At 34.2% G+C, this 23750-nt stretch overlaps 2 protein-coding genes across 4 annotated transcripts in view; both read left to right on the top strand.

Annotated features, from left to right (window-relative positions):
• The window catches only part of LOC106790717 (nuclear receptor subfamily 4 group A member 2), a 46809-nt gene extending 32731 nt beyond the window's left edge, over nucleotides 1-14078 (top strand). For both annotated transcript variants that reach the window (XM_014755819.1, XM_014755818.1), the window contains 7 exons: nucleotides 8062-8303; nucleotides 10101-10339; nucleotides 10564-11127; nucleotides 11253-11643; nucleotides 11723-12031; nucleotides 12283-12517; nucleotides 12820-14078. In XM_014755819.1, the coding sequence (XP_014611305.1) occupies nucleotides 8062-8303; nucleotides 10101-10339; nucleotides 10564-11127; nucleotides 11253-11643; nucleotides 11723-12031; nucleotides 12283-12517; nucleotides 12820-13076 (2237 nt within the window). In that variant the 3' untranslated portion in view covers nucleotides 13077-14078. The remainder of the gene's footprint in view (nucleotides 1-8061; nucleotides 8304-10100; nucleotides 10340-10563; nucleotides 11128-11252; nucleotides 11644-11722; nucleotides 12032-12282; nucleotides 12518-12819) is intronic.
• Nucleotides 14079-22414: 8336 nt separating this feature from the next.
• The window catches only part of LOC106790710 (importin subunit beta-1), a 5592-nt gene continuing 4256 nt past the window's right edge, over nucleotides 22415-23750 (top strand). Inside the window, exon 1 of one of the 2 annotated variants that reach the window (XM_014755806.1) lies at nucleotides 22415-22978. In XM_014755806.1, coding sequence (XP_014611292.1) covers nucleotides 22918-22978 — 61 coding nt within the window. In that variant the 5' untranslated portion in view covers nucleotides 22415-22917. The remainder of the gene's footprint in view (nucleotides 22979-23750) is intronic. The other variant, XM_014755807.1, reaches the window with a different exon arrangement.

Below are 23750 nucleotides of genomic sequence, written 5' to 3'. Positions count from 1 at the left end.
TCTTTCTTTCTTTCACTTATTCCTTCTCTCGTAAACCGATCGAAGAATCTTGTAAAAGATAAAGAAATTCCTTCGAGCACGAAGTATAATATAATACATAAATTCGAATACAATCATTCCTCTGATAGCAATAAAATCATTAAAAAAACAAAAAACCAAAACAAAAATCACAATCAAATGAAAAAAACCAAGAAGAATCATACCGTATACTATCTTTATTGTATCCATTAATATAATTACAATAATCTGTAAAAAAAAGAAGTGAAAAATAAATTAAAGAATACCTAAATGAAAAAAACAAACAAAAAATTCAAGATCTCGCTGCACCCATTCTCGTGAGGATTATTTTCCGTTCTCAAAAGTGTCCGTGTCACAAACCCTTTCCACTTGTTCACCTCAAAGGTGGTGGATAGTGCAAAAGGAGAGTGTGCAAAGTATAAGAAGATAGTGCAAAGGAGAGAGTGCACCAGGCCGGAGTTAAGTCGGTCTCACGGTAGTTGTATGGGGTCAGGGGGCGATATAGGAACCTACCAACCAACCAACCAACAAACCAACCAACCAACCAACCCATCAGAGACCTACCTGCGTGTCGCAAGCACCTCTCAGTATTCACCTCCACCTTCTCCACCACCACCACCATCACCACCATCACCTTCCCCACCCTTCCTCTCTTTCTTCTTCTTCTTCTTCTTATTTTTCTTATTGTTGGTCCCTGTTGCTGCCACCGGTGCAACAACGGTCCTCTTCTTTCACCTTCTTCGACAATATGCATCGCACTCTAATACGTTTTACCAACCTGGCTGACTGCATTCACCCACAACGATTTGCCTCTTTACCTTCGCTCGCACCTGGAAAGCCTATACACATACATACATACAAATACACACTGTACATGTATACATATCTATACACACTGCACATGCACACTGCACATGCACACTGCACATGCACATTGCACACTGCACATGCATACATATATACTGTACATGTATACTTATGGATATACACTGCACATGCATATAATCATATATACTGTATATGAACACATACACATTGTATACACGTGTACATTTATAATGCGTATTATACACACAATGTTAGATGTAAAAGCTTTGAAAACGTGCGCGAACATTATCGGGCGCCACGACTCGTGCTGCTCGGTTCTTTTTTTTTCTTTATTTTTCTTCTTTTTCTGTCTTTATTTCTCTCTCACTTTCTATCTTTAACTTCTCGTTCAGTACTCTTGAAAACAGTAATACCAGGATAGCTTTCTTAGATCGTCCTTTTTCTCCGTGGGAACAATCGCTTTAACGGAACTTCGTCCGCTTGCTCACCTTCCTTAATTCTACTTTAGATACACGTGTATATGTTTGTGTATGTATATATATATAAATTGTTCTCACCGATATCTGTTTGAGTGTATGAGAAAGGTAAGAGAGAGAGAGAGAGAGAGAGAAATCGACGATTATCGTACTCACCGTCACGATTCATTTCGAACGTTATGCGAAAGCGCAAAATAAAGCGTGCTATATAAAGAAGATAAATATATTTATCTTTTATTTATCTGTATATATATATATATATATATATATATATAGAAGAGAGAGAGAAAAGGTTTCGCAAAATCTATTTGGAAAAAATGACTAATTGTAAGTCAAACAAAGATGTCGTCGCGATAATAATCGAAGAGAAAATTAAATAATTGCGAATCAAATCGATCATTCGAGAGAAAATGAAATATAAATATTTTTTGGAACGATGATGATTTATTTTATGGCACTCTAGAAATAAGAAAAGTTTTCGCGAAATCTAATTCGAAAAAATGACTACGTTAAACAAAGATGTTGTCGCGATAATAATCAAATAGAAAATAAAATAATTGTGGATCAAAAATCGATCATTCGAATGAATTATAATATATTTTTTGGGGTACGATGGTTTATTTTATGGCGTGTATAGAAATAAGAAAAGTTTTCGCGAAATCTAATTCGAAAAAATGACTCTACATCAAACGAAGAAGTCGTCTCAAAAATAATTAAATAGAAAATTAATAATAATTGCTAGTAAAAAATTGATCATTCGAAAGAATGAATTATAATATAATATTATAATATTATATTTTTTGGGTTACGATGGGTTTATTTTATGGCACCCAAGAAATAAGAATAGTTTTCGCGAAATCTAATCCGAAAAAATGACTCTACATCAAACGAAGAAGTCGTCTCAAAAATAATTAAATAGAAAATTAATAATAATTGCTAGTCAAAAATGGATCATTCGAAAGAATGAATTATAATATAATATTATATTTTTCGGAACGACGAGATGGTTTATTTTTTGGCGCCCTAGAAATTTAGCCTCGAGCAACATTTCGTTAAAGAAAGTATTTCATGAAGGAGAAAGAAAGAAAGAGAGAGAGAGAGAAAAAAATGATGGATCATCGGTATTTAAAAACGTTCCGAATATGTTTGAGAAACTTTTTTTTCTCTTCAACGGGAGAAAAAATTTTTTCTTTCTTTCTTTCTTTTTTCGAAAGGTAACTCGACGACCCGATACGCGAATCTTATGCCGAAAAACATGTCCACCGGGCATTGACGTAGTAAACTACGATAACATTAATCTCCGACAAAAATTTAATTAAAGTGAAAGCAGAGCCCGTTGCGCCGCGCACGCCACTCGTATATCAATAACAACTTTTTAAATCGTTCGTTAAATGGGGGGTACAACGGGGGACACGAGGGGGCGTGGGGCGGAGGAACACACACACACAAAATCGGCGACTTTCAAAATAATATTCTTTTCATTTAAAGATAACGAACGACAACACCTTCTTCATCTTCATCTTCTTCTTCTTCTTGACCGCCATCTTGTTTATATTCAAGAACCCCTTTTATCTTATTTCAACTCGCTAATGTCTCGAAAGAAAGTTAATAATGGACATGAGAATCGAAGCACAGGGGGTGTGGGGGAAGGGGAGGTACGGAAACACGAACGTATAAATAACGAAAGGAGAATAAACAACGGAGGAGGAATAATCAGTGAAAGAAGGTGTTTCATTCCTGCGTATTGGGGAATACAAGTCCGATAATTCTCGTGTAAGGAAAATAATTCAACGTTTCGGATAGGGATATAATTGGCAAAAAAGAAATAAAAAAAGAAAGAAAGAAAGAGAAATATATACATACCAAAGAGTTTTGTTTGTGAGATATACCTACTCGTTAGGGTTTTACGATTGAAACGAGAAAATAAATGAAAGGAAATAAGGATAGATAGCGAGAAGATTTCAGGAATATCTCTTACTTAGCAGTGAAAGGGTTAATTATGATCGTTCGTTCGTTCACTTGCTTGCTTACTTGCTTGCTCATTCGTTCGTTCGTTTGGAATCTTTCAAGCGGTACAAAGCCCGTTCCGGAAACCGTTTCTTACGTGTGGGCGAGAAGTCGAGGCCGAGTTGAGATCAAGCACCCAGACCAACTTACCAAGACCAAGTTACCAAGACCAACTTACCCAGACCAAGTTACCAAGACCAACTTACCCAGACCAAGTTACCAAGACCAACTTACCCAGACACCAAGTTCTCGGATTGAAAGAGCTTCGATCGAAGACACACATCCTCGACAAATGTTTTACGTTAGTTGTCGTCGTCGTCGTCGTGGTTATACTTACACGCGATTACGCGTCTCTTCCGAGTAACCACTTTCTCTCACGCAGGTATAATAATATAAGAAGAACGTGCAACAGCAGCAGCAACAGCAGCAGCTCGTTTAGGTGTGCCTGCATACAAGATGAACGAACCGATCAAAATCGTTTAATCTTTCAGCCCGAGTTTATTTCTTTTTTATTTTGTCAACAAGTTTTCCAAAATAAAAGAAGAGAGTTAGTAGTAGTTGTGTTGGTTAACACGTTCCGTGCCACGTGTACCACCGGTGGTACACACACTCGTATTTATTTAATATGCTAAATATCAAATGACTTGAACAACGAGTCAAGAAACAAGTTGCTTCCCACAAAACGTGTTAAATGAATAAACATAGAATTAAATGCAATTTGTATTCTATAATAAGAGATGAATTAATCGACGTTGCATACTTCTTTTGGCGCGTATTTGGAAAGTGAAGTTAGATGCGACTGAAAAATTCAACACCACGAAGTTGTCGAGATATTTACGCGGGAAAATTGAAATTATTTTTGAGGTTATGTTGGTTATATTCGTTTTGGTATACGCTAAAGAAGTATAATTTCTTACGTGCGTGCATAAATACACACTTCAGTTTGTTTTTTTTCTTTCAATAATATTCAAACATTTGATAAATGTATTATGATTGGTATTGGTTTGATGAAAAGTAGAAAATCTTCGAGAATAAGAAAGAAAGAAAAAGAGAAAGAGAGAGAGAGAGAATGAAACAAGTGAAGTTACATTAGAAATAACTCATTGGAATTTATCTTTCGCCTCTTCGATGTTTATGTATTACCGCCTCCTGGTAAAAAAGAAAGGAGTGTATCTATCTGCCTGACGAGAAGAATCGTTCGTTTAAAAGACACTATTTACGTCCTACGCCACGAAATCAAAGGCCACACGTTATACCGATCTATGTGTCGTTAAACGGCCAAGTATTTTTACAATAAAACATTTCTTCAAGTTTGCCAACGTTCAATTTTACGAGCTATATCAAACGAAATGTTAAAAGCTATATTATAGTTGATTTCAACTTTCGATCGTTAGTTTTCTCTCCAACGTCGGTGACAATGTTCAAAGATATATTTTATACACCGAGTATATAGATATATTCCTTAACAATAAGAAAGTATAGATAATCCTCCTATAACATGGTAAGATAAGATTCCTCAAATTTGTTACGTTGAATGAAACCGTGTTATATCAATCCTAAAATAAACAAACTTATACTATTATTCCTTCGCGTTACTATTTGAAAATAATTTCATTTTTAAATATATCAACCACTTCAGTACTGTAGAAAAATAAAAAGATGTCGCAATTTTTGTAATCATGTTCCCGTGTTGCGAAAAATTTCAATTTTGGAAACGTACTACAGAAAAAATTAATTACCTGTAACTATAATTGACATACCATACATGTTTTACTTCAAATTGACTTTGAAATGTTTTCGTCATAGGGTAATAACGGGGTAGAGGGAGGAAAGGGTCGAAGGGTGGGAGAAAAGTTGGATGCACGCGACAAGGACGGCTGGCAATCGTGCCTTGCCACGTGGAGGGGCGTGGTTCGTGGGAGGGACGCGTGGACCGCAGTAATCCACTTGGCACACGCTGTTCGGCAAACCCTACTCTTTCTCTTGCCACTCGACACCCTACCCTTTCCTCTCCTCTACCTTTACCCTGCCTACGTCGGCCGAGAAAGAACCGAGTTGTCCCGAGTTGTACCGAACCCAACTACTTGTCTCGGAGGAGGATAACCACGTTCTTTCATCTTACACGTGCAACCTGTTCTTCAGGTGCACCCTATACTAACATTCTTTTACGTAGGTGGGGAAACATATTTACTTATACATTTACTTGATACCTTTAACTCTCTCTTTCTCTTTCTTTCTTTTTCTTTTCTTAATTTATTAAAAGTCTTAGAGAATCACTAAATTTCAGGTTGAGAATTGTTTTTCGGATCAATTCGGGATTTCTTAAATTTGTAGAACTGTACTTTTGAGAATAATATATTTTATTTGTTAGGATCAATTATTCTCGAAATTTTAGAAATCACAAGCCGATTAAAATGATTTTCAATTGAATTTTAAAATTGGTTATTTGATATTTTTTTGATTATCGCATAATTTAACAAACGTTTCAATTAGTCAAATAATCAAATATTTTTACCAAATATACCGAAATCTTTGACAACGTATAATAAATATAACAATTTTCTGAATAGAAAAAAAAAAAGGTTTAATCTATGGTACCCGTAACGAGATATAAAATAATGAGATCTTATGAGTTTATGGGACAAGATAAATATGCTTGGTCCCACTACCCTCATCGAAGTTCTTTTCATTAGCAATAACCGTGACACTATTGTCCCTAATAGTCGTCACTGGTATCAACATTCCCCTCCTATTCTTTTTTTTTTTTTAAATTGATATCTGCCACGGTGAAAGATCTCGCAATTTAGTTCAACCATTTGAGAATGTTTTACCATACAACGGAAAAGTCACGGGGTGTGAGAATTCTTATCGTTAATCTCGATAGACTACTATACTGGTTTAGGGTAGGGGTGATTTCATCCGGCTGTCATCGTATCCGATTACAGATTTATAATACTTTATAGATAATATTATAGTACATTAATATATCATTTAATATATTTTTTTCTGATCTACAAATACTTTAAAATATTAAAACATTTTTTATATATTTTTTTCCTAGTCGCGTTGAAAATTATTTAAATAATTTAACAAAATTTTGTATAAAGAATTGAAACAAAAATGCTAGATTGATTTGTCAAATATATCTCAAAATAATATTTTATATATACATGCATTAATATTATTTAATATATTTTTTGTATATCTAAATATTTTAAAATATTAAAACACTTTTATATATTTTTTTCCTACTCGTTGAAAATGATTTAAATAATTGAACAAAATTTTCTAAAAAGAATTGAAACAAAAATGCTAGATTGATTTGTCAAATATATCTCAAAATAATATTTTATATATACATGCATTAATATTATTTAATATATTTTTTGTATATCCAAATATTTTAAGATATTAAAACACTTTCATATATTTTTGTCCTGCTCGTTGAAAATGATTTAAATAATTGAACAAAATTTTGTATAAAGAATTCAAACAAAAATGCTAGATTGATTTGTCAAATATATCTCAAAATAATATTTTATATAAACATGCATTAATATTATTTAATATATTAAAAATATTGAAACATTTTGATATATATTTTTTTTTAACTCATTGAAAACAAAACGATTTTAAGAAACAAGTTATGCGAAAAATAAAAACAAAACAGAAAAGAAAAAATAGGTAGAACCGTCCAACCATCCCTCGAGATAATATCGTGCAATAATAATCACGATGGGGTGGTGTTAGCAGGGTTGCGTCTATAGAACGGGGTGGTAGTATTTTAAATGCCAACGATTTCATGTCTCCCTGGGGGTGCTGATACGACCCTATATAGGAAGAGGCATCAGCATCGAAGGCTTCAGTTGACAAAGAGAAGACTGTCCTTCTGATATCAAGCAAAAGTCTTTGAACAAACGACGGGAAAAGGTTTTCATAGTAATCATCGAAAAAATTACGAAAAATGAAGATAAAAGTGAACTAGTGATTCTCCTAATTCAATTTTACAATTAACCGTGGTACCAAAAACCCACTCAGGCCTGTTTCAAAGCTTCCAAAACTAGAATATTACTAGAAATTACTAGAATATTTCTATTGGAAATATTTGATTTGTTTCTTCTTGAAATTCCAACCAATCGTATGAAATGATCGTCATGGACGATCAGTCACCGTATCAAAGATATTGTACGTGTTATATATTTATTATACAATTTTATTGTTTTGATAAAGATCATTACAAACATTGATACAAAACGTAATATATTATACAAATAGATATCAGGTATATCCAAATAATGAGATAGAAAATAAAAAAAGAACTATAAGGTTGAAACCAATAATGGCATACACAGTTCGATAATGGAACGGCCTTTTCTAACAGAAACATCCGACACATCGATATCACGTTTGAAATGAAACTTTAGAAACTTTGTTCTAGTGTGTAATAATACAACGAGGCACCAACTATTTTCGATCATACATTTTTCTTTTTTTTCATTTCAACAAGCCAGGTGTACAATGCACGTGACCCATTTTTCTCGATCGTTCGATTCGTTTCAATGTTGAATGATAAAAAGTGTGTTTAAACATTCGAATTGATTGACTTTGTTTTTTTGTCGAGGAAGATAAAATAACGAGAGAGTATTTGTAACAATAAGAAGAAGAAGAAGAAGATGGAAAATTAATTATAAACAAATTAAAATGATTTCTTTTTTTTATGTTTGTTTTACAGGGCAGTTGCATTCGCCGAACGGCGACAGCGACAACAGTAACGGTAGTCAACGTGTTGTTGCAATTACCAGAAACGAAATAGAGCAACAGCAGCAACAACAACAGCAGCCTCATCGGCAGCGACAACAACAAAGACAAACAACAGCTACCGTTCCGGTTCTTGGCTGTACAAATCACACCTCGATTACTACAACCACGACGGCATTTACAGTGGCCTCAAGTATGCTTCTACTGCAAACACAGGTAAATTTATGATCATACATTCGAAACTTTATTTTTTGTTGATACCCCTTCTCCTCTACCAAAACCACCACTCAACTTGGAGAATTTTTATTTTAATAAACGGACAAAGATATTTTTATACGAATATATATAGAAACTTTTCAAAGAGATTGCAATGCTGTAAATTGTGCATCTTTGCTAATTCTTTGAATAGTTTTGGTAAATATTTTTTATACTAAAAGTGAATAGATTTTAATGAAACTTATATTAAATTAAAGTACACTCTTTTATCTACGCGTAGAATACTCTTTTGAGTTATAAATTTAGCATGTAAAGTTTAAAACATGTCAGAGAAGGCAATGCAGTAAATTGTGCATCTTTGCTAATTCTTTGAATAGTTTCGGTTAATATTTTTTATACTTTTAGCAAATGGATTTGAATAATTTTTATATTAAATTAAAGTCCACTCTCTTGTCTACGCGTAGAATACTCTTTTGAGTTATAAATTTAGCATGTAGAGTTTAAAAAATGTCAGAGAAGGCAATGCAGTAAATTGTGCATCTTTGCAATTTCTTTGAAAAGTTTCGGTAAATATTTTTTATACAATTTTATATATCAATTTTCTTCTTATTCGTTAAGATCTGTAATCAGTAATTATATTTTTAAAATGAAATAAAATGAACTTTGAGATATCATATAGATTGGTACATAACGGTTCAAGAACCGGGATCAGGATCATCCACCTCCTGTTTTCAACATCTCGATTCCTGACTGGTTAGCATCGCGTTCCGTCTGCATTCCAACCCACTATCGTAATCTGCATTCAAACTCACCTACGTTATCCTACTCGTTTACCTTTTTTTTTTTCTTTATTTCTTTCCTTCCTTCCTTCTATTATTTTTCTTTTCATTATAATATATATATATATATAGAAAGGAAAGAATTGCACTTTTCGCGTAATCAACTCGATCAACCAAAACCGTGTTCAAAATTAATATCATTTTTAGCATCGAGAAGCCCTTTAGAATACCCTGACACGAATAACGTAAGTTTTGCGGTGCCATTCTCTCTGTCCCTCGAGGGAACGATGAACAAAATGTCAACCATAAGCGGAACAATTGACTCAAATTGAATATTCTCAATCTTTATCCTACCACAATTTGTTTTTTTTCTAATTTACTTCCCCCATCACTTCCTTTTTCTTTCTCTATTTCTATCTCATTCCTTTCTATTTGTAATTTTTTGTTTTTACCAAATTTTCTTTTTCGATACTTTTTCGGACAAAAGTGATCATTTTTATTATTTTTGTTTCCTTCCCATCAAAATTATTTGTATCATTCGAATAAACATCACGAAATGTTTATTAAAGAAAATATCTATAATTATATATACTCGGATATAAGGAATGATTAGTTCTTTGTTTTATTGTACTTGCGCTTTCGACAGAATAAAAAAAAAACACTTGATTGATTCTATCGAACGGCAGATTGTAAGCAACACGCGATACTTACTCGGATTTTCCGAGCATTCTAAGTCGTGCAACTCGATCGTATACATCATCGATGTCTCGACTGATAAGTGTAAAAAAACACCGTTCCTCATCGATACGAAAGTAAACTAGGGATTTTTATTACGATTATTAACTAGAGTTTTCTTTATCATCCACTAAACGATTAATTTGAAATAATTATAATAATTTTCTGTGTGGAAAAAGATAAAACTATCATTTGGATTTAAATCTTAAAAAGAAAATTCTCGTTAAAATAAAAAAAAAAATATTTCATAGATTTACACGTAAATTTTATGAATATTTTTCAGAGTCCATTTGGATGCAGCAGTTTCGCGGATTTGTTGAGCGCGCCCTACACGGATTCTGCAGATGCCGGAAGTTTGCCGGAGGAACTGGATCCATTTCCAGAATTGCAGCTGGGTAATCCGCAGGGTGTGCCGACAAACGATGAACCTGCACAAACGCAACAAAGCGTTCATCATCAAACGGCGCAACCACCTCCACCGCCACCACCCCTTCCCGAAGAAATTCAAACCGATTCGCTGAGGTATTTATTTAGATTTTAATTTTTAATAAACACATTTTCTTTTAATCTTATATAACTCGAAAATGAAGATACATCAAATGTACCGTTAGATTAATATGAATCGAACCGAAATATTGACACACAAACACACACACACACAGATCTACGAATATAAATGAATTTAAATTGAAAAAATAAATTCTCCAAGCCGTTTCCCCAAAGATAGAATGATAATTCTATTATAGTCCCACACCATTGCCGAGCTTCCAAGAGACCTACACGGTGCAACGATATACCAGACAAGAACTCCAGGGTCTCGGCATCAAAATGGATGACGATTGTTACGAAAATTCGGTATATTCCTGCGGAGCTGGTCATTATTCGACCGAATTCACATCGGGTGTTACCTATCACGAGCACCATACCCAACAACAACCTCAACAGCAACAACAACACCACCACCATCATCCCCAAATTCATCAACAACAACAACAACAACAACAGACTCAGGCACAAACGCATCACCATCATCACCAAGGTTACTTTCCAACGGAAACAGCACCCACGCCAACTGCAACGATGCCTTCACCTTCCTCAAGTCATCGGCAAGATTCACCTTACGGAGTAGCAGTGACGGTACCCATGGTGTATGGTCAAGCACCAACCATCACGGGTGGTGGTGGTGGTGGTGCAAGTGTATCAGTTCCGGTTGCACCAACTGATATCTGTCCGAACCTTGAGAACGTCGTCGTAGGTCCTCCGCGTTCGCGAAGGGCATCCTTGCCCACCCAAAGGTCCGAATCGGCAAGGTAATTATTTGCATTAGCAAACAACAAATGCAAACAAATCCCCCTTTTACGCCTTGTTATATTACGTATATCCTTTTAGTAAGAAGTAAGAAAGATTATCGAACCGTTTTGATTGACACCGACAGTAGTGGCAGCAACGAGTCCCCAAAGGCACGCGGTGGAGTTGGCCCAGTTGTTGGTAACGCGAACATCACGAGCATCGTCAACACTACGAGCACGGCGAGTTCAGCTATTTCATCAGTCAGTCCCCCGTCATCTGGAAGCGGTACTACCACCAATGAACGTGCACCACCAAGCCCGAGCCAATTGTGCGCCGTTTGCGGTGATACAGCAGCCTGCCAGCATTATGGGGTGCGTACGTGCGAGGGTTGCAAGGGTTTCTTCAAGAGGACGGTGCAGAAAGGTTCCAAATACGTTTGCCTAGCCGAAAAAGCATGTCCGGTCGACAAACGTCGTAGAAATCGTTGCCAATTTTGTCGCTTCCAAAAGTGTCTGATGGTCGGCATGGTGAAAGAAGTAAGTTATCCATTTATCATGATTATTATCATTTGATTTAGGAATAAGATGATGATTATAATAAATATTCGTTCAATAGGTCGTTAGGACAGACTCGTTGAAGGGCCGTAGAGGAAGATTACCTTCTAAACCAAAATCACCCCAGGAATCCCCGCCAAGTCCCCCAGTATCATTGATCACGGCTTTGGTTCGTGCCCATTTGGATACTACCCCGGATCGTATGAATCTCGACTATTCGCAATACAGACAATCGAGACCAGGTGATTTGTCCGTAACCGAGGCAGAAAAAATTCAACAATTCTACAGTCTGTTAACTACCTCGATCGATGTTATTAGAAATTTTGCCGACAAAATACCTGGTTTCACGGATCTGGCACGAGAGGATCAGGTGAGTTCCTTTCGATCGTGTCTGTGCATTGTGTATACCCGTGTTCGAAGACGACAAAGATCGATACCTCGTACATTTTCTAAAAGGTCATTCTCGACAAGACGAGCTTTCGAACCGTCTACCCTGCTACTGTTCGACGATAAGTCGTTGTTGTCGTCGTCGTGCTATTGCCAATCTATGAAATTTCCTAACTCACGCATCCTAACGGAATCATAAAAACATAAAAATCTTTTCTGTTCCCTTTTCTCCAGGAATTATTGTTCCAATCTGCCAGCCTGGAACTATTCGTCCTCAGGTTGGCTTACCGTACCAAACCGGAAGACACCAAGTTAACATTTTGCAATGGGGTAGTCCTAGCTTTGGAACAATGTCAACGTAGCTTCGGCGACTGGTTGCACAGCATTCTGGAATTTTGCAAATCCCTTCACGGGTTGGACGTTGATATCAGCGCGTTCGCCTGTCTTTGTGCACTTACCCTGATTACCGGTAAGTGATTTAATAGTAGTACGTTCAACTATGGGACTAATCCTTATCCGCCAAATCATTGTTTATTCTCGATTGAAGGAAAGAATAGTAGAAGGTACACCCCCTACCCTACCCCTCCCCATCCGATCAATTATTTATCGATCAGGTAGATCGGTTATCGTCTGACTTTGCGCGTTGCACGCGATGCATGCACGTCGACGACCGTAAAACCGCGTGCACGAAATTACTGGGGAAACTCATCCATAGAACAATTAGAAAAGACATGACCAACCATACACACGTCCGAAAACTTTAATTTTCAGAGAGGTACGGGTTGAAGGAACCCCATCGTATGGAACAACTGCAGATGAAAATAATCTCGTCGTTACGCGACCATGTAACTTATGACGCCGAGGCCCAAAGGAAAACCCATTACCTGTCCCGTCTTCTCGGTAAGCTGCCGGAATTAAGGAGCCTTTCGGTTCAAGGTCTTCAAAGGATTTTTTACCTGAAACTCGAGGATCTCGTGCCGGCGCCACCGCTAATTGAAACAATGTTTGTCGGTAGTCTACCCTTCTAAACGTTTTCCCTTTACTCCCTTCGTCACACTATCACTGTACCACCCATCACCACCAACTACTAACACAATCATCCCTATTACCAATCCCTACAATTACACCCTGAACGAAGCCTAAGGCTAATTTATAATTCTTGTATATGACAATTGTCTTCAATGATTATCAACCCCCTATGGTTGTTCCACATTTTTCAATTAATTTTCTTTTCAATTCATTATTATTATTATTATTAAACCTAGCCTATGGCTTTCTTTATTTCTTCATTCCTTTACGCGTGTCTTGTTGTTTTCTTTTTTCTCACGCAATTCGTAAATTTTTCTCTAAGTGTTTCTCTTTGTCATTTCGAATGAGCTTACCTTCGAGAAGCAGCTGAACGGATATATCGTCCCCCCTATCCACCCCCATCCCACCCCCCTTTATTTTAACCCTTATCTACGATCCTACGAATTTAAATCCCCGAGAATGAATTTAATATATTATTATTATTATTATTATTATTATTATATAAATATATATAGTAGTAAATGGGATGCATATTCTTACGCGTACGCAATTGTACCGTGTATTTATTATGTACAATCATTGCGTTTGCGTAATTATTCGCAAAATTATGAACGAATGTGATTGGTTGAAAGAAAGAAAGAAAGAAAGAAAGAAAAAAAGAGAGAGAGAGAGAGAGACTGGAGAGAAAGAATAAGCGCGAATCTACGCTGTCGGAGTTAAATTTTAAGGAAAAGTAGCCCCCAATGTGCGTGCCTGAAGCTCCGTATGCGTTACTACTATTATTATTATTATTATTATTATTATTATTACTATTGCTATAATTATTATTATATTATTATTATTGTTACTATATAATTACTATTTTATTTACTATTATTATTAATATATATATATATATATATATCATAACGTTACCTGCCCGTGCTGTCGAATGGTAGGAAACGAAAAGGAAAAAAAAAAAACGATCGACGATCGGAGAATCGGTGAGCAATTGAAAAAAAGCTTACGTACCCCACACACGATATCGGCGAAAAAATTTTGTTCGTGTAACATTTTGCTATCTTTCTTATCTTAGATTTTAGATCGAGATATTTAAAATGAGAGAGCGAGAGAGAGAGAGAGAGAAAATAAAAAGTTCGTTTTTGCGTGTGAGAAAAAAAAAAAAGAGAATAGAAGAGATGTACTTACAAATGAGAGAGAGAGAGAGAGAGAGAAAAAACTAACCCACATGTGTATAGAATTTTTATCACTTTTCTACCTACTTTATACGAATTACGTCGCCGATAGATAAAACAACAAAAAAAAACACAAGAAAAAAAGAAAAAGAAAAAAAAATAAGCACCGATATCGTTTAATCTTCGTTCGATTATTCGTCGATTCTTCGTCGATCTCTGTCTGACGTGTGGCGTTAGATTAAATTATAAGAAAAAACAAAAAACAACTAAGAAAAAGAGTTAAGAACGAGAAGGAAAAGATTTAAAAAAAAAAAAGAGAAAAGAAACAACAATTTATTTTATCATATTTTCGGCCAAAGCTCACGCGCATTATTTTTTGAATGGAATGAAAAAAAAAATGAGATAAAAAAAAAATACACACACACACAGAAAATATATTATATGCATTGGCGATATTGCAACATATCAGAAAAATCAGACGAAGGAGCGAACGTGAGCGATTAAATATTTGTCGTCTTGTAAAAAAAAAAAAATAAGAAAATAGAAAAGGTTACGAAAAAATGTGTATAAGAAAGAGAGAGAGAGAGAGAGAGAGAAAATGATATGTACCTAGACGCACACACACGGGTTCTCTCCTTCGTCCTTTAACGATAGATAAGCGTTTATTATAACGCGGCTATGGCTGCACTCGCATGAAACAGCGATGCCTCCTTGCTAAACCTTTTTTTTGATCTCGAAATATATATATATATATATGTATATATATATATTTGTTTTTCCTATTACGAAAGATATGAAAGTATAAGTATAAAATACGCGTGGTAATTATTTGTTTAAACAAATCAAATTATCACGCGTTTAATAAGCGTGCAAACTCTCAATGGGGGATAAACGGGGCACGGAGAGGAGGAGGGGGGAGAAGGTGGTGTGGAACAATAACCACCATGAAAGTTTTTCGTCTATTTAGAAAAATCTCAAATCTTAAATGAAATTAATTGAAATTAATGAGAATCGTGTTAAGTATATTATTATCTCGTGCCTATTATGATTATAGAAAAAAAAAGGTGAACGTGAAAAATAGAATAAAAGGGAGAAATAGATAGAGAGAAAGAGAGAGAGAGAGAGAGAGAGTTAAATAAAGCAAGAGAGTATTCGAAATATATATTCGATGCTGCAAACCCGTTTCGGCACCAATAATAATCGAGCATCGTTAATTGCATGCGAGTGCCAAAATGTGAGGTCGATTGTTTTAACATCGACCAACAAACCCCCATTATTTACCATTACTCTTGCGTTTATGTGATTTTAGAGAGTTAAGGAAAGAAAACCGCGAATCCTGTCTTGGTAAAACCACGATAAATTATAAAGAAAATATTCTACTTGTGTGTGAGAAATGCGGTTTACCAAACGGATTCGGCATAAAGTTACCTATTACGTTATGACGTTTAATTTTAATCAAACTAACGTAAAAAGTCCTATTTATATATATATATTATATAGTATATATATATATGTACGTATACCGCGCTACAGCTGCTGCTATTACTACTACTATTACTACTAGAATTTATTATTACTACTACTACTACTACTACTACTTACTATGACTACTATTACTATTTACTATTACTACTACTACTACCACCAGCACCACCATCACCACTACCACTACCCATCACCACCACCATCACCACTACCACTACCCATCACCACCACCATTTACTACTAATTACTACTACTACTACTACTATTACTATTACTACTATTACTACCACCAGATCAATTACTATTATTACTATCCATTACTACTTATTACTAGTGCTACTAGTTTATGGCGTTATTATTATTACTACCACCACAGCAACACATTGTTACCATCGATACCTTTGTCGTCAATTTGTGTTATTGTTACCACTATTCCTTAAAAAAAAAAAAAAAAGAGAAAAAAAAAAAAAAGATCCACTTAGTTAAATCGCGCTAGGATTTACGCTAATCGGATGGCTCTTCGTGAACAAAAAATTTACGCGACGATAAACAACGACGACGAGAAATATAAACAACTGATGAAGATGACCAATGGCTATCTTACTTTAGAAGAAATGGTGGTCACAAACGTCTAACATTAATACAAGGAAAATTTTTAATCACCAGGGAATGAAGGAACAACAGTGGAATGTTATCGAAAGGATACAAATATCCTTGAATGATTTTTTCATCAATTTTGAAGGATTTAAAATCCTTTTAATCTATTTTTAAAATGCAACCCTGGATCATCATAGTTTGTTTGTCTCGTTTCAACGCGTACGATTGATTTGAATCATCTCAATAAAATCAAATTATAATAAATACATTCACAAATAAAAATATGAAGACATGAAGATGAAGATGAAGATGAAGATGAAGAAGAAGAGCCACAATTGAGCGAAATAAAATGCGAATCTAATAAATACGTGTACTAATTCCACAATAGTAGATAATATTTAACTACGTGTGTATGCGTCGTTAAAAAAACAAAACCGTGTGTACCCCCAGTTCACAATAATTCACGCTTTTTATTCTCCGAGCGTTTTTAACCGGGAAAAAAAAAAACACCTCGAGGATTCGATGCAACATAATTGTCCCCATAATTATGAAAATTGTTTAACCATACAGTTACCTATTCGAAAAAAAATTACATTTGTTAACACCCAATGAATATTATATAATATTTAAAATATAACAAATACTATCTAACATGAAAATACAAAATTACATATTGAATTAATTTCATTGAAATTTAACAACGTGGTATATATGAAATAATTGATTTTTTATACAATTTTTTTGACACTGAGATTACTTTCATAATTATCGGCACAATTATAGTTTTTTCGTATATTCGATGTTATCCTCGGACAAATATTTTTCTTCTCTTTTTCTTCTATCCATTTTGTCCCCCTTTTTCGAATCATTATCCGCAACCCCCTTTCTCTCTCTCTCTCTCTCTCTCTCTCGTTTTTCTCTTCATTCCTTCTCCTTTCTTTCTATACGATCGTTCCTTAAAAACAAAGTATATACATATATACATATATATATATACGTATATACTATATCTTTTTTACGTTTCGTTTACAATTAGTATCTTTGATCGATAAAAAAATAAAAAGAAAAAAAGAGAAAAAAAAGAGAAAGGAAAAAAAGAGTAAGATGAATAATAATAAAATAATAAATATTAATAATTATCGTCCGCGCTAAACTATCAATGTGTAAAATAATACGACAGTCGAATGGAAGGGTTATCGATTATAAATATCGATATTTGCAATATATAATAAATATATATATATATATGCAATATACACGTGCGTGAGAGTATTTGAGAATGATTGCGATTAGAAAAAAATGTTCGAAATATTATAATATTAAAAAACAGAAAAGAAAAGAAAAGAAAAAATGGCCCGGTAATATGAATGCAAGGTAAAAGATGATATAAGAAAACAAACAAACGAACAAACAAACAAAAAGACAGAAAAATAAAAGTAAGATTATTAAGGTGGACACCGAGAAATTATTATATTTCGATGAGTTATTTATCTTTTCGTATATTGCGATATCATCGAAAAAATTGACTTATAGATTGAACGAGTAGAATTGCGTTCGATTTAAATTATTTTCGATACGATAAAAAAAGAAAATGTTTCCTTCTTAATTAATATAACGCGCGCCAAGTCGAGTTCTCAGAGAATTTTTTAAAAAATTTAGAAGAAAAAAAAAACATTCAAACAATATTCGACACGTTCGCTAAAAAAACGTGACACACTTTTTTAATTGATTTTTTTTTCTTTTAATTTATCTGTCACATATATATATATTACACATGTATATGTGTGATATTTATATAAAATACTTTTTTTTAGTTTATTTAGTATACTTCACATAATTAGGAACTGTCTAATTTCCAACCCTATAATAAAACGTGGTCCAATATAAAATCGTAAAACATACATTGTACGTTATTCACATTGCATTTTTGTTTCTTTTTTTTTTTTTTAACTAGAAATTAAACTATTAGAACTAGTATATCTTTTTTTTTATACTACAGTCAGAGATCGTATTTAAAAATTTTATTTTTCTCGAAAGGTGGACACCTTCCACCCCCAAAAAAAAAACAAACCCAAACCCTGGACATCTTTCTGCAATTTTTATATATATATATATATTATAAATTATTATTTGTTGTACTATTATTATTATGTATCTAGAAAAATATTCATAATCCGTGCATTTCTTTTCTCCAATTAAATTAATACAGCGAACGTGTTAATTGTTAAATATTAATGCAACAATTAGTTCTATCTTTCTCTGAGAGCTTGAACTTTGGGGATGATTTTCGCGATGTAAATTAATTTTTAAACAAAGTGCCGTGTGTGTAAAAATTGTGATTCGATAGTCGAAGGATTATATTCGTGGGTAATTGAATGAACATTTCTTATGAAATATAAGGAAAAAGCGGAAGTGTCGCGTATGGGGTTGGAAAAAATGATATAAAACGTGGTTAATAGACGAGAGAGAAAAAATAAAGGCAAAGTCGGATCGTTCGAATGTCGAAAAATGATTCTAATTAAACAAATGAAACGAGACCGCCCCCCCGCCCGCCCGTCTTTTTCTTTCTTATCTTTTATTTTTTACAAACAAAAATTCATGGCTGTCAATTTTCAATATTTAATATGCGTCGTCTCTATTGGTGTAATATAATGCAACTTAACAAAAACAGAAAAAAAAACGAAAAAAAAAAACAAAACAAAAAAAAAAAAAAAAAAAAATCAATTCAACGATCAGATCCGTTTTTCGTGTAAAATAATCCCCCTTCTCACCCCCCCCCAACAACAACCCTTGCCCCGTTTTATCAGTGTGTATAAAATAAATATAATATATAATATATATATATATATATATATATATATGTTCGATCAACAAATAATTTTGTTCTCTCTAATATATATCTTTGATTTATTTTTATATATATACATATATATATTTTTGGATTAAATAAAAAAATTATTATCTCGATGAATGAAAACGTGACGACGACGACTACGATGACGACAATCAACGATGACGATGACTACGATTCCCGTTATTATTTTTTTTTTTTTGTATTCTTCTTCTTCTCTTATGTAATATCGTTTTGTTGTGCATCTAATTAAATTTCGCGAAAGAAGAAGATAATAAATCAGAAGCATCATTTATTCCTTTTTTCATTTCCCAATTCGCGTTGAAAAATAAATTACGAGACGAACGACGAGACCCACAAAAATTTGATCAAAGTGATCATTACTTCTCGTTATCGTTCGTATCCGTCCTAATATATTGAATAATAATCATTAAATAAAATCAATATAAGAACGATATAAATCCGTTCTCGTTTTCGCGTCGATCGATCCAACTATGCCGCCAAGAGCCCACCGCCCGCCATCATCATCATTTGCTGCGTTTTTCTCTTTTTCGCGTGCAAAAATAAAAATAAAAAGAAGAAGAAGAAAAAAAAGAATAAAAATAAACACGAAAACGAAAAAAAAAAATATCTAATTAAATACAAAAAAAACACATAAGAGAATAAAAACGCAACTATGTCTAATAAGAGAAAAAAAAACAAAAAGAAAAAAAAAATCGCGAATTTTTCCTAATTGCACAATAATAAATGCAAAGAGTGCACTCCAATCACCAATAATACACACATACATGTACACCAACCAACCTACCATCCACCACCACCACCACTACCGCATCGCAAGTTCTCTAGACGTTGTACCGAAAATAAAATAATCAATTTGTATATTGTAACACACGCGCCCACGTAATCTTTTGGCAAAGCCATCGATCACGAGGATCTCTCTCTCACACACACGACTTTTAAAACGTAAGTGATATATAATAAAATACGAGACGACGTTCGATGAAGCCTGCCCGCGCAATGAGAAAACCGAATTTTCGTCTATTTGGCAACGAACGGACGAATTTTTGAGCCTGTGAACTAGTGCAAATAATAATGATGATGATGATGATGACGATAAAGTCAAATAAAAAGAAAATACGACAATCTCAATGTAGGACGAAAGAAAAATGGGAAGAATGGATATAAGAAAGGCATTATTTAATTGTTCGTCCTTTCGTTTCATTTCGAAACGAACGTATATAAATTTCGGCTTTATATATATATATATATATATATATATACGAGAGAAAAAGAATAATAATAAAAAGATAAATTAATTAAATAAAGACAAATTTTCAATTCCATAATTTCTTATTATTCAATTCAATAAAGAATATATTTTTGAGTGAAATAAAGATATATATATATATATATATATATATATTATATATATATGAAAGATTAATTACGCGCGTGCACATTTCACGAAGACGTTTCGAGGCCTGATTCGTTGTTTAATTCAGTACCAAGCCACACGATACTTCTCGCTTAAGCGGTGCGTACGTGTGCATATGTATGCACGATATATGCATAGTATGTATATCATATATAAATACGTGTCCATGGATGCGTATTATATACGTATTATATACGTATAAGGAAATATATATGTATATACCTACCTATGTATATTATATATATATATATATATTGGTATCGTGTACGCAAAGGTGAGACGCGTGCCACGTGCGCTCGAATGCATAGATCATCCCAGCATATACGGACATTTTTTTAACAAAGAAATAGACGTATATAAATAGTAAAGCGCGCGTGCACGCACGACACGCACGTTTAGATATATATATATATATATATATATAAATATATATATATATCTATATATATGCTTTCGACATGACGGAAGAAACAGTTCAAAGGCACGACGTGAGAATAAAAAAAAATGACATAACGATTATATTTTATAAATAATAGAAAAAAAAAAAAAAAAAAATTGACATGTGATATAGATGGTAAGGCACGCGCAATGCACGCGCTGCGATGCATTACGAAAGCGAATGTATTCTGTATATCGTTTCATTAAATCTACTAAAATGAAAGATACATTTTTCTTACAACCCTCTTCGTAAGTCCATCGTCCAAAAAATTCCCTTTTTTTCTTTGTGTCAATTGAATAACCGAACAGAAGTTTTTTGATACACGTTTATATGTGTATTATTTAATCCCCCCCACCACCCCAGGATGGGACAAGTTGGAGGGTTCTTTTCTTCGAAGGGTCACAATCTCGCTAGCTAAAAAATCTTTTATTTGTACGCATCGCATTGTAGAAACTACGAACGCGCATCTGCCGTTTTCTTGCAGATTTTTCCATTAAAATCCGGTTTTTATTTTTCTTTAGAAATTCAATCGTAATTTTTATTCCTAAGAAATTTACATAACCGTTTGTATATATGGAATCATTCAAATTTATTATTAGTTCGTTGATTGCTTAAGAAAGTCACTAAAATTTATCTCGTGATCAAGGGAGCTTCTTTATCGATCGGTATATCGTTCTGTATTACCGACAGATAATTCTATGATATCGTAGAAATCTGTAATGTCGACAGAGAAATCTATAATGTAGAAATCTGCAATGCCGACAGATAATTTATATAATGTAGAAATCTGCAATGCCGACCGAGGTAAGTTTTGTGATAACCACTGCCCTCTAGTGGAATATTATCTAATTAACTGTGCAATCGGTTGAATGCGTTCCTTTATATTTTTACTGCAGCTTACTCAAGAAACAGGATGTTTGTGCAATAACAAAATAAAATTTGTATTTATCGAATATTATGTAATGTTTCCTAAAAATTCCCCAAAATCTTTAAAAAAAAACATTTTCTTTCGAGAAAATTAATAAAGATCATTTCACGTTAATATATACATATATGAATATTTTATTACGATTCTATTAACGTAGTCAAATTCCATAATAGCGTGTCTTTCCAAAAGCATTGAATAGTTTCTAGTTTTCGAGGCCATATTGTTTCTTAGTACCGAAAAGCCAATGGCGTTTGTAGGGAAAACGGTTCAAAAATTCAAACCCAATTGAAAATCAGCCGGTTTAAACGGTCATCCTCATTTCGGTGGCAGCAGTGGTGCAATTTTAGGCGCTGGGATCGAATAGGGGGCGCTATTAAATGCAACGCGCATGCGTTTTCGAGAGGGAAGGGTCGAGACGCGTAGAAAATAGTCCTCATTTGGTTGACCAGTGGAAGCCGACGATCACAAGAGAACAAGGAAGAAGGGCAAGAGGGAAGGATTAGCTTCGTCACGTTTTTTTACGTCCTTCGTGCCAAATAAATATACGATTTTTTTTTAACGTTAATCGAGCTCGGGCGATTGATAAATATCTAAACGTTTTATTATCGTTAATTATTCTGATCTCGTCTATTTACGAGGATAGGAAGGAAATTATAAGAAGCGATATCGAGGAGGCTTGTGGGATATCACTACGCCGCACGTTGAAGGGAAAAGCAAGAGCGTCCTAGAGAGTAAGAGAAAGACAAGGGGAAAGAGAAGAAGAGGGGAACCTTGTCGGGGTAGTTGATTCGGTAGTGACTACATGTGGGTATCCGCCGGTTACGATCAGAAAAAAACGTCTCGCGTTAGGACGATATCGTAAGGAGTCTCGTGTCGCTATTGCATTATATATCTTACAAAGAGCGTCGTACAAAAATTCCTAGCACCATGCAGATGGACCCAACGACTGTTCAATTGATACAGGTCCTCGAGAGGACGGTATCATCAGGTGAGTCGATTTTAATTTCAAGAGATCATTTTTAATCGTCCTTTCATTTCTTCATAATGCAATCTAAAAAAGATACCTTAAAATAAAATATTATTCTTATCCACTTCCAATCGTTATCATTATTGTTATCATCGTCATCATCATCATCATCATCCAATCATCATCATGATCATCATCATCATCATCGTCGTCGTCGTTATCTTAACCTTTGTGTCTTTGATTTTCTTTGTAAATTCAATATCTTTCAGAAGACTTTGTTTTTTCATTCTCTAATCGTTAGGATTTTATCGCAACATAGATCGGATGCGAGCGACCGCGTGCGCGTCCCTTCGTTCGGAACGTCCGGTGAATAAGCAGCAACGCAACGCAACGCGTGATTCTAATCAATCGAATCTATGAATCATTTTCAATACACGATCCAATTTTATGTTCTAATCAAAGATAACTTCAATTACGATTTTCTCCCTATCCCCTATTATGTCGGCGCCGATTATACTCGACTTGGCTGTTGCTATGGGCTTTGTTCGGCGACCGGAAAACTATTGTCTCGTCCGGCGGGTTCTCGTTACCTCGTTGCTTCTTCTTGTCGACCACGGCCCTACTTTAGCCATCCATTGTTTTTTCTGCCGAATATCGGCCCTTAAACCCAGATCGCTTTCGATTAATCTATAATATTTATTCAATAACGTGCATAATCTTTGACCTTGCGATAACGCCTTAAATCTTTCTTTTACTGATATATATATATATATATATATATATAAAGCCGAAA

This window comes from Polistes canadensis, unplaced genomic scaffold (assembly GCF_001313835.1).
Source record: "Polistes canadensis isolate GaletaPanama2010 unplaced genomic scaffold, ASM131383v1 scaffold_256, whole genome shotgun sequence".
Taxonomy (NCBI): domain Eukaryota; kingdom Metazoa; phylum Arthropoda; class Insecta; order Hymenoptera; family Vespidae; genus Polistes; species Polistes canadensis.
This window is presented reverse-complemented; position numbering and strand designations above follow the sequence as displayed.